Raw genomic sequence first — 12,592 nt, forward strand, 5'->3', positions numbered from 1 at the left:
TATACCTGCCCTGGAAATTTCCACTACATGCATCTGACGAAGTGGGTATTCACCCACGAAAGCTCATGCTCCAAAACGTCTGTTAGTCTGTAAGGTGCCACAGGATTCTTTGCTGCTTTTACAGATCCAGACTAACACGGCTACCCCTCTGATACTCACCCACCTTGTCTCTCTAATATCTTGGGGCCAACATGGCTACAACACTGTGTACAAGTGTGTGTGTGTGCACATTTCTGAGTGTGTTGTGATGGGTAGGGGTGAGCCTACAGGGAGTTAGGTTGGCAGAAATGTGTGTTCTGAGCCTGAGGGTGGTGGCTGGGAGAAGGTTCAAATTTGAAGACGGTTGTCACGGTTACAGAGCTAGCTTTTTGTTTTCTTTGAATGCATTAACCTCACGTCTTGGGCCTTTAATCCTTACCTGCTTCAGAGTGGAATTTTGCAACTTTCTCACTTCTTGACCAGGACCCAGGTGCAGTCCCCTCTGTGTACCAACCATTTATCACCCCGCAGACTCATATGAGCTTGGGCATCAGGGTGGATAATAAATTTTTTAAAATAAAATCTTTATTTAAATCATTTTTCATTTCATTTTACATTAAATGTAGGTTTATTTTTTTTAAAATAAATCTATTTAAAATCAAATTTGAAATTATGACACCTATGCTAAGGCCTAAACTTACTATTAAAATGGTTTAAATTAATGTAAAAACAATTAGGCAATACATATTTGCTGCCAAGTTTGAAAGAAAGCCAAACCATTGAACTGATAGAAGTCACTGGGTAAGCAGGTGGCACCAGAGTCTGTGGAAGTGCTAAAACCAGCTTTTGATAGCAGTAGCCTCTTTTGCAGATGCAGAGAGAATATTTTTCTCTTCAGTTGATTCACATAGTTCATTTCAATGATTACTTCTGTAGCACCCCCTTTCCACCTAGTTGCCCCCTTTAGCACCAGTCTCCTTACACGTTTTGATGGACAAGCCTGGGTTCTTCTGGGTCCCACCACCCACTAAATGAGGTGTAACTTCCTTTTCTTCCAGTATGAATTTATTTGGTGGTGCCTCCACACCCCTTGCTCCTTCCTGGCAGGGTCAGCAGGGCAACTTGGGAAGAAAATTCTAATCACTTGCTAGATTTCCAAGAAATAACAAAAAGACGTACAATATATTTAACACAGTAATTATATTAAACAGGAAATAAATAAAACAGGGTAGAACACTATTCTCAGGGTCACCGGTGCCCAGGCTGGTAATATCCATGGATTTCCCCAGTCATGTGGCCTGATATCACAAACGTAAAATTAGTGACCTGTTGGTACGCGAACTTTGTAGGGGACCTTGATGACCCATGACAATGATGCCTTCTGTGCAGCAGTTAGTAGTTTGACTGACTGGGTTCTGTACAGCCCAAGAGACTCTCACGTGGGATAAGGTGGTAAGTCCCTCTGCAGAGTTAATAGGGCAGCAGGTAATAAAATCGCCAAACCCTTGCCCTTTGGCTTGAGGACACTGTTCAGGGAGTTAAGGGGTCTCCCAAACAATTTCTCTGACTAGCTAACTGAAAGATGGTGACTCACAACTCCATGACCAATCTTCGGGTTCAGAGATGGCTCTGGACTCCTCAGTCACTGCAGAGGGGCTGATGATCACTGCTGGCAGGCGTCCTCTTCATGCAGGAGTCGAGCTGCTTCCAGGATTTCCTCTCAGCAAAGGGGTACAGGGCTCAAAGTGCAGATTACAAAACTATACTAAAATTCAAACTTCAGTCTTCCACCCCTGGACTCAGATACACTCACAGCAGGCAGTACCCTTGGACTAACAGCCAGAGTAGAACTGGCCATATGGTGGCTGATCTCACCTGGAGAGCTAACTCAACCTGGCTGGGGGAAGTTTCTCTAACAAAGCTCTACAAACTGGGAGGCACCTTGGAGAGGGAAAGGGCCAAGCTTTAGGGATCTTGCTTTCAGGTCCCCAGAAGCCAGTTCTCAGGGAAAACCCTGCATGCAGGTCTGGGACTCACCAGCTCCCCTGCCTCATCCAACCACCCCTTCTCCTTGATTGCCTCTGGAACCCCCACCCCTGACTGCCCCCTGCCACCCCATCCAACCTCTCCTCTCATTCCTGACTGCTCCCTGGGAGCCCCTGCCCCATCCAACCACCCCTTCTCCCTGTCCTTGGCTGCCCCCCACTACCTCATCCAATCCCCACCTCCTTCCTGACTGGCCTCTGGGGACTCCTGCCCCATTCAACCCCCAGTTCCCCACCCTCTGGCCGTCCCGATCCCATCCACATCCCGTCCCTGACCACCACTCTGAACTCCCCTGCCCTCTATCCAACCCCCCCCACCCCCTTACCACATTGCCTGAAGCACTGGTAGCTGGTGGTGCTACAGCTGTGCGACCCAGAGCACCGGGACAGGCAGCTGTGCCACTCAGCAGCTCATAGCACTGGGTCAGGCCCTGGCTCTGCAGCTGCGCTGCCCTAGAAGCTCACAGCCCCACTGCCCAGAGCATTGTGTCGTCAGTGGAGCAAGCTGAGGCTGTGGGGGAGGGGGAACAGCAGGGGAGGGACTAGTTGCTAGCCTTCCGGGCCAGAAGTTCAGGGACCGGGCAAGAGGGTCCTGCAGGCTGGATGTGGCCCATGGACTGTAGTTTGCCCACCTCTGCTGTAGACCTTCCTTTGTTGGAGAGGGGATAACACCTCTTATGGTAAACTACTGTTTTACACTTGGTAATGCTTTGCCCAACTCTGGAGGTTTACAGTTTTAGCAAACATTTAAACATGAGTTTCTACCATGGGATACAGATATTACAAGTAGAATTAATACAAACAGCATCCTACAAGCATTCCATAATGTCTAAACACATCCTTATAACTCTAATATCTATTGTAACAATACTAACACACAGACAATCCAGCTGTGCACTTGTTTCCAGCTATGCATTTGTCAGTGTTTAGTGAGGCCCAGTGGCTATGGCATGAGCTGGAACCTGATCTGCCAGTGTCACAGATGGTCTGCCAGAGTCAGACCTCCAAGGAACAATACAAAGTTATTATGACTGTTTGTTTTTTGCAGATGGTTAGTCTTTTTAACCACAGTTGATGCAGCAATAGGCACTGTAAAAATCAGTTGAGTAAACAATGTTTTGTCTCCACAGAGGTAGAAAGCGGTGCAGTACCTTGCCTTGTGGCCTCAAGGTTCTGTCTGATGAAGGAACCAAAGAAAGAGGGATGCCATTTTCTGTTAGCATGAGGCATGCTTTCGTTCCTTTTCCAGGTAATGATTTGGTATTGCACTGTCTTGTATCTTTTCATTGAGTTAAGCACATAGCTAATGAAAATCTAGCTCTAGTAGTGAAGGGAGGAAATGCTGATATGTACATCTTTTTGGGCAGACTGAGTGGCAAAACTCTGAGCAGCAGCAGAGGCAAGCCCTGAAAAGGTTGGGACAGGATAGCAGAAATGAGTTCTCACCCAGCCTCAAATCAGCTAAAAGTATCTGCAATGGAAGGCAGAGGCATGAGAAAGAGAAGCTACTAGAGCATCAGTCATATTGGTGAAAAGCTGTTCAGAACTGGGGCAGTAGGTGTAGCTCTATATGCAGTAGTCTGTTTCGTATGAGTCTCCACTGCCTTTTTCCCTGGACAGCTCTGTATTTACACTTATCTAAAGCTGCCAGTGTGAGTGAGTGGAGAAATCTCATTTGGCAGTGTGTTGCATTTTCTTTGCTTCTGTGTAAAATGATGACCCGAGTGCAAGGTAGATGAGGATCTGGTTTGTAATTTCTTAGGTGATGGACTTGGACATGATATCTGAGTGTTAATTTATGAAAGGTTATTGTTTCGATTCATTCGGTCTGTTGGCTGCAGGAGGTTTAATCTTGGCTGCTGATTACTCCCAACTCGAGCTGAGGATCCTTGCTCACTTATCATGGGACCGCCGGCTCATTGAGGTCTTGAACAGTGGAGCTGATGTCTTCAAGAGCATTGCAGCTGAGTGGAAGATGATTGATGCTGATGCTGTTGGAGATGAGATAAGGCAACAAGCCAAGCAGGTAGTCTTTGGTAAAATTTCTAAACTCCATCAGACATAGCAACTTAATGAGTAGAAAGGACTTGATCAAAGGTTATTATTGAAGTAAAGGAGCTCTCTGTCTCTTAAAAAACCTGTTTCCTTTGGGTATTAGATTATAAAATGGGGGAACGTAATTCTCCACCCCCTCCAGGAGATAAAATAGTTGCCATGTGGCTTCTATCCAGAATATTTCTAAGCACCCTGTCAGGAGGTTTTAGTTTTCTTTGATAGAACAATCATCTCCAGTAAGATGGGAAGAGGGAAATGGGGTTCATAATTTTCTGCAGTCATCAAAATACATTGGGATTTGAGACTAGTATTGTATACTGTTGGCATGAACACATCAGAGCTTAAGCTAATAGCTGCAAATTCTGAAGATTTTCTAGTCTTTTTTTCCCACCCTCATTACTCTTAAGTGGATTACTTGGAAAATAGGTGAAGGGAAGTTGAATTTTTATGGTGCATCAGTTACTTGCCTCTTCTAAAAGTAGGATACCGGACTGGATGGACTAGTGGTGTGATCTGCCACAGTAAATCTTATGTTCCTCAGAAGATTCAAGTTCAAAATGGTGTCCTTGAAGTGTGTGATAAATGGCTTTCTCCATGATTGCAGAGTTACGATATCCCTAAAGCAACAGGATCCAGACTGAAATCCTAAAATCATATTAGGATTTACTTTTTTCCACAGTTTAACTTTTGTGTTAATTCTGCTCTCTGAATCGCTAACCATGTACTTGTGATTCTGCTGTCTTTTCTCTGACAGATTTGCTATGGAATCATCTATGGAATGGGAGCTAAATCTTTAGGAGAACAGATGGGTATTGAGGAAAATGATGCTGCCTGGTACATCGAATCCTTCAAATCCAGATACCCAGGTAAAGTACACATTTGTGGTCCTGATTCTCTTCCCCCCAAATTCCCTCCCACTCCTGAGATTGGTTCAACTCGTAACTCCTTCTATGCCTAAAGGAAAAGCTTCTCAAGCTTGTATGCGTACACAAAGTAATGCAGTGTCTGCTTGCACATATACTCTGTGCCCCTGCTTTCTTAAACTATGTCCTGTAAATTAAATGCCGCATTACTTTAATTATTTTGTTGTTTTGATCATCAATAAGTCCACCCTGGAAGGTTGATTTTTAAAGCTCCCAACTTAGAATAAGTTTCTTATTAGAACATGCAGCTTTAAGGATATGTAATACTTCTGGACCTAAGGACTCGATTTGTCATTTGTAAACACAACTAGTCATCTTCCATGTTGAATGATCTTTTCCACATTGCCTTCAGATTTCATCACATCTTAAACAGCTTTGCTTCTAGCCTTGCCATTTTTATCTGGCTGCTCAGAGTAGCTCCCACACACTTTGTGAAGATATCATACTTTTAAGGAGCATCTCAGGTTTCCTTGAAAGAACTATCTGAACAGGGGAGTAGCATTCAGAAAATGAGCAGAGGTCAAGTGGGATGAGTCACAGCAAGCTTTAATAGGAGAGCTTGGAGCTGAGCTGGAAAATAATGAAGTGAAGAGTCAGTGCTCCCTCACTGGGTCTGTTTTAAGGTTATTGCTGATAACTTTTGAGTTGTCTCCCATCTTGACTGAAGTCCATCAGAATATGACCCCGACTATAATATACAAAGGAAACAGTATCTCATAACATTTCATAATACAGAACACTTACATGTAATACTGATTCAACATACTAAATTACACATATATCAAGTAATGCTATCTCTATTTTGCAAACTTTTCTCGTTTAGTATATCACGTTATTTTTAACATTTTTCAATTTTTTTCAAGCCCTTAAAAGAATCTTTCTGAAATCCTAAAACTGAAGGGGTTTTAAAAATGTAAATCTTTGACCACTTCAGTACAACTCTCATCCCTAACGGACAGCACACCCTTACTTGGAGTTTCTTTTTACTGCCCAAGACACATTCTCTCCTTTCCTTGCCGTTGAATGAGTTCTTTTTGTTCTGAAGATCTGACGTCACACTGTACGGGGCATCAAGGGTTCTGATTCTCTTTCTTTCAATTTATTCCCCTCCTCATATATATCCCTTCAGTGCCACCGTGAGTCCTGATTTCCCAGAATAAAGAATAAATAGAAGTGATATAACATTGACATCCTACCACTTGGAATATAGTTGTGCATAGCTAGCTACAACCTCATTCTCCTCCCAGTCGTAATAAACTAACCCAAGAGAGCTGAATATACACCTGAAAGAAAGATCCCTCATTTGCTTTCCCTGTCTCGCAGGGGGAATGAGAAATGTAAGGACTTCCTCTTCTCCACATATTAGTGATGTGATATTTGGGATTCCAAAGCTAGTGTCAGTGCCTTAGCGCAAAAACAGAGTATGGAGTAAACATGAAATAACAGATGTTCTAGCATAAAGAACACAATATAGTGAGGGGGTGATGGAACTCTGGCTGGCTGTGTGGAATGATGGGACATTCTTTTTTTTTGTTTCCTTTTCCCAGGGATTCAAAAATTCCTGAGGGAGACAGTGAAGAAATGCAGCAGGGATGGTTTTGTGCAGACCATCCTCGGGAGGCGCAGATACCTGCCAGCTATCAAAGATCCAAACCCTTACAGCAAAGCTCATGTATGTTGAGAAACGTTCTTTCTGAACAGTAGAAATTCCAGCTGTACTAGACCGCAGTTATTTCTTCACTCTGAAGTAGTCATCAGTGTGAAGGATGGTTAGTTGGTTATGGACTTGCTGCTTCTCTGTAACATGACAAAAACAAATGGGCATTTACATAGGTATACTACTGTTCCTTGGGGGTTCAGCTGGCAACATTTGGCCCGAGGTTGAAGTCCAGGGGAGACCCTTCTCCAAGATTATTATTATTTATAATAGTAGATTATATAATAATAATAATAATTAATAATGCAGTTATTTATAATAGTGCCTATACAGTGCTTGGTGCTTTCCAAATATGGAGGAATGCACCATCTCTGCTCCCAAAGAACATGTCATCTAAAAAGATTTATCAATCAAATAGTTTTGAACACTTTAAAAATGTCATCTTTCATCACACCATCAGTGTGGCTTTCCCATGTTCATTCAGGGCATGCATGTTACTCCATTCCATTAGTTCAATATTTTCTTAATTACCTTTTTAGAGCTTTTTGCTCATACTCTGAAGTAAATCTGCTGCAGCTTGGTATGCAGAAATCATCATCGTTGTAGCCTCGCTTCATGACTCCTCACCTAGGAGTTGCAGTGAGTTATTGATTTAAATGGGCACAATTTAAAAAAGTAGAGCAATGTTTAACCCTTTGGGATAAACAAGTCCCACCCAACAGTCCTCATGAATTGCATATTGTCTGGATTTCATCAAAAGATATTTCAAATTCTACACTTTTGCTAGTTAAAAAAAGGGCCCTTTAAAGGAAAACCACAGTGACTAGACTATGTGTAGAAAATATTTTGCAAGGGGACTCTTAGAAATATCTGTCACTGTTTTGCTATTTCCCTAATAGTGAGTTGACTCGGTGGGGGAACAGCCATTTTCCTGACACAGTGTTATACTTCTCAGTAGGAGACTCAATGTTATAATTAGGACTCAGTGGAAATCCAGATACCAAATAAATGCATGGAGAAACAGCAGACTTTCAAAATTGGTACAAGAATTTGGGCTTTTTAATTTTTATTTATTTATTTATTTTACGAAAAAAAGACTATGGGTTAATTTAAAAGTTGCTAAATCTTATAGGTGCTATTTGATTAGACTGTGAAGAGAGACAACTTCTGTTCAGTTTTTACTTTTAAAAAATTATATTTAAGACCCTTTTATAAGATATTTTATTTTAATTTCAGCTTCCTTTAAATTTTCCTTTAGTAATTTCAATTAGGAGGGGAGGAAAGAACCACCTGTGAAGAGAATTTTCTTGTTTGAGGAGGGCATTAGTAGAGAGAGCTTTCTTTTATGTGAAAAACCTGCCCTGTAACCATAGTAATGTAGCTTGTTTTGGTTTTTGAACAGGTTGTAATGTTCTGACTGGCAGAATTTGCCACAATAGATCAGAGCTCTGATCTGTGAAGTCAAGCATCTTGCTTCTTGTGGTATCCTATACTTGATACTTTGCAAGAAGGCACAAGCACCCCATAATGCATCCAACTAGTTGTGTGATTGTCCTCTGCTGGACAAAATCAGATCTCCACAAGTGTGGTGGTCTCCCTGTAATGGCTGGTGGCTGATAAAGGCTTATCAACCTTAGTACTAACAATTTCAAGTATTTGAAAATTCTTCTCTAGTGACTAGAGGCCTGTGGTTTGTGTAAGAAACTCTAACTTCTCTTCCTCATGCCAGTTTCATGAAGCTGTGTGTCTATTTGTATGTCACCATAGATTTGTTACAAAGTGTGTAACATATGGGGTTTATACCATGCGGTGAGTTTTCGGAGCTGATATCTTTGTAATCCTCAGGCAGAGCGCCAGGCTGTGAACACAGCAGTTCAGGGTTCTGCTGCTGACATTGTCAAAACAGCCACTGTGAACATTCAGAGGCGGCTTGATGCGTTCCCCTCAGCAGTGAAATCCCATGGACATCTGGAGAGCTCATTTCAGAGCAACAGGGCAGGTACGCCTTCATTCTTCTTTATATTTGATGTCAAAAGTCCAAAGCTGATAAAAGTAGCTTAAAATAAAAGCCTGCTATAGCTGGGGGATTTGGGCAAGTGGTGGGGAATAAATGTTTATTTTCTTGTACCAGACTTGTCTGTTTTGTTGCATTGGATGGGCGGGCAAGTCCTAAGGTGGAATGTTTGCTCAACTTGTGAATGAGAACAAAATACTCTGATCTGAAAACCCTAATTACCTGAATGGTTCAGGGGGCATATCAGAAATGTGGATAACTGAACTAGGAAAACAGGAGTTCAATTGTGCTAAATTCCATGATGTTACTACTGATTTGTTTAAAAAGAAGGAGTGGAGAGGGGAGTGCAAATGCTTCGTCTTCAAAAGCAGTGAGAAAACACCAATTGTAACAACAGGTTGGCCAAAGAATATAGTTTCCATTAGATTTAAGTCTGGAATTTGTTTTTATTTAAGGTATAAAGATATGGTACAAAGCTTTTGTCAACATCAATTTGAGCTGGCCACACTACTTATGAATTAGCAGTTTCAATTGAATTATGCGGCTCATTCCCATATGAGTGCCATTAAAACCTTTATGGCACAAAACATGTATATTTACCCGTATATTTTAGACATGTTACATTAAGGGTCATAACAATTTTAATTGGCTCTGTATTTCATAGCCCTCCACCTATGTAGTAAAATTGTCCTAATACTGACAGTCCAATTTACAAGCCTTGGAGAGAGAGAGCAAATTAATAACTAATCTTAAGAGTCAAGTCAATAAGTCAAGTAGCTTTTCTTTGCCACAAAATGCCAAGATTAGAAGGTTTGACAACTTGTGATGTGCCAGGGCTATAAATAAATGACATACCGTTCAAAAGTATATGTCTGCATGGAGGGAATTTCCAGTCTTCCAGTAATAAGAAGCATCCTGATGGCTCGTGGATTATAAATTTGTCACTGGTGCAGGACTGAACGTTATCCATCTTGCCCTTCTGGAAAGTGTAACTTTAGGAGGGAAAGAAGAGAAACATTTGTAGAAGATTTTTTTCTTTTTTTAATGGTGATGGTTGAAGTTTCTCAGAGGTTTGAAATGTTAGAAGTTGTCCCAGAAGAAGCGAACTAGTGGGCAAGAGGCAGGTGAAGTGGTCAACAGCGCAATTTTTCCCATGGCTATCCTACTGGGGGCAGGGGGGGTGTTTTATAATAGTCATTTTAGGTCAGAGGTTGGCAAACTATGGCTTGCAGGCCCCTCTTGCCCGGCCCCTAAGCCCCTGGCCCGGGAGGCTAGCCCCTGGCCCCTCCCCCGCTGTTTCCCCTCCCCTGCAGCCTCAACTCACTGCACCACCAGTGCAATGCTCTGGGCGGCGGGGCTGTGAGCATCTGGGGCAGCACAGCTGCAGAGCCTGGCCTGACCCGACAAGGTCTCTGTGCTGCGTGGTGGCAAGAGCGTGTCTGTAGTACTGCTAGCCACTGGTGCTCCAGGCAGTGCAGTAAGGGGGCAGGGAGGGTTTGGATAGAGGGCAGGGGAGTACGGGATGGTGGTCAGGGGGCAGGGGTGTGGATAGGGGTCGGGGCGGTCAGAGGGTAGGGAACAGGGGTGGTTGAATGGGGCCAGGGGTCCTGGGGGGGCACTCAGGCAAGAGTGGGGGTTGGGTGGGACAGGAGTCCCTGGGGGGAGGGGAGGCCTGTCAGGAAGGAGCTGGTGGTTGGATGGGGTGGCGGGGGGTCCGGGTCTGGTCAGGGGAGCAGGGAGTGGTGGATGGGGAAGGAGTCCTGGAGGAGGGGGGAGCTCCAGGGGGTGGGAAATAGGAGGGGTCAGATAGGGGTCAGGGGCTGGGCCATTCCTGGCTGTTTGGCACAGCCTCCCCTAACCAGCCCTCCATTCAATTTTGGAGACCTGATGTGGCCCTCAGGCCAAAAAGTTTGCCTACCTCTGTTTTAGGTGTTAGACTGTACTGAGGATTGAATGAAGCCATCGATAGCCAGTATTTTGTCTGAACTGGAATCTCTCCATTTGCACTCTCACCTGCCATCTTCTGGGCCCCTTTTTTAGCTCTTAACATGGAGCATGCAGAAGGGATTCTGTTTTTGGCAGGTGTGGCCTGCTAATATCCCATGTACACATCTGTTGTTTAGTGTTTAGGGCAAGGACTGCTGATGTTTTTCAGTAGTAGTAGCTGCAACTCCAGATCAGTGGAGTTGGCTGGGTAAAGCCTCACTGGCTCTTTAGAATTAGCTATTTAAACGGTTTTGGAAGGGCAGCTGAATTCTAATTCATTGCCTGAGAGAACATTATACACCAAGTTCTCATTAAACCCGACGTGATTGTGTTTAAAATTTGCTTGTAGAACAGATGGTCTGAGAGAAGTGGTTGTCTTTGGTTTTTTTCCTTAATTTACATCTTCATAATTTAAGAGTAGAATGTTTGTATTTGAAAAGCTTTGCATTAACAGTCTTTGTTTCCAGACAGTTATATGAATATTGATATAATAGCATAATAATGATATTTTATATATGTACCCTTGTGTGCATGGATGTTTTTTATCTTGGAGCTCTGCCATACAATTCTTGTTTGTAGCATTATGAACATATATAGGTCTTTTGGGCTAAAACAGATATGATTATGTGTAATGCTGGTTAACGATGTATATATTTTCCCTGTGTAGGAAGGTTGGAAAGGAGAAGAAACAGAGGGATGCTACAGAGTGGAGGTTTCTTCATCCTCCAGCTCCATGATGAGCTCCTCTATGAGGTTGCAGAAGATAGTGTAATTCAGGTAGGAGTGTATTTGTTTTTCCAGCCCATGTTCTTTTCTATAACAAACTGGTTAAGTTTCCTTTCTAGAGATCTGCCTTCTATTTCTTGAGGTGTCTGCAGACTTGCCTATAAAAACAGTGTTTCTCTTAAGGCCAGATGGGTGTAAAGGGAGTAACAGTGCTGGGTCCAGGGCTCTTTGAGTAAGACAGGAAGTCCCCTGGCTAAAGTTTTTAGCTGCTAGCCCAAAGCAGTGCTGCCTTGGCTTAGCGTGCTGGTGACCTAGTACCTGCAACTTTCTTACGGACTCAGGATGGCAAAGTAGCTCCTCTGTGCAGCCACACTGAATGTGTGTACTCCACCGGCAACTCGGTATTGATGGGTAGTTTTTTCTCCTTACTTTGGGGAGTCTTTGAGTTTGGGGGTTTTCTGCTTCATGGGGCCAACTTGGCTTCATGCATTGGGTCACTGAATTTATTATTTATTTATTGTAGTTTAAAATCTGTTTGTGTGGGAAGGAGGACGCTGTGCTGTTGGTGCTTGTCATCTCTTTCCCTGCCTCAGTTTTTTGTCTTCCCGGATGTCACCAAAGGAGCAGCTTTGAAAAGTGTCCCAGGTGCAATCACAAAATATTTATCACAGGCAAACTTACTCACTGTTTTTATTGCCTGGAAAAGGAACGTGGCTAGCTGTGCTGTTCCGTCAGTGCCAGAAGTCTCGTGCCGAGAGTGTGTGTCTAGACGCGCTCCTTGCTTCATTTATGATCACTGATAAATCCAAAGTGAAGTTAGCCCAGATGATTTCCAATAACGAATATTATGATATGCTGGAATTAAATAACCCCGTCTGGCGCTGAACACTTCAGTGCAGATCTAGAGGGAAGAGTCCCCAGTCTGTGCTTCCACACCTTCAGTGTGTCTGGCTGATTCTCTCAGGACAGAGGGAGAGTGCTCTGCAGGTGCTTGGCATCGATTTCAAGCATCTAATGCTCCAGACACTCAATGAGGCATGAGACAAGGAGATCATATTTGACATCTTTGCTGATATTCCTCTATCTTTGACTCCTGGATGGGATACTTCAAAACCTCTAGTGACTCAGCTCTTACGTTTTGTCTCCCATCAAGTATGATGAAAGGCTATGTACCTTGTATACCGTTTGGCAGGCAGGCTAAGCCAAT

At 43.3% G+C, this 12,592-nt stretch overlaps 1 protein-coding gene across 1 annotated transcript in view; it reads left to right on the forward strand.

The window, feature by feature from the left end:
* Positions 1-12,592, forward strand: part of POLQ (DNA polymerase theta) — a 189,800-nt gene that overhangs the window by 172,145 nt on the left and 5,063 nt on the right. Inside the window, exons 24-29 of the mRNA XM_032773589.2 lie at positions 3,155-3,273; positions 3,866-4,050; positions 4,834-4,945; positions 6,550-6,674; positions 8,505-8,658; positions 11,327-11,436. Of these exons, the coding sequence (XP_032629480.2) occupies positions 3,155-3,273; positions 3,866-4,050; positions 4,834-4,945; positions 6,550-6,674; positions 8,505-8,658; positions 11,327-11,436 (805 nt within the window). The remainder of the gene's footprint in view (positions 1-3,154; positions 3,274-3,865; positions 4,051-4,833; positions 4,946-6,549; positions 6,675-8,504; positions 8,659-11,326; positions 11,437-12,592) is intronic.

The sequence above is a fragment of the Chelonoidis abingdonii genome, chromosome 1, assembly GCF_003597395.2.
Source record: "Chelonoidis abingdonii isolate Lonesome George chromosome 1, CheloAbing_2.0, whole genome shotgun sequence".
Taxonomy (NCBI): domain Eukaryota; kingdom Metazoa; phylum Chordata; order Testudines; family Testudinidae; genus Chelonoidis; species Chelonoidis abingdonii.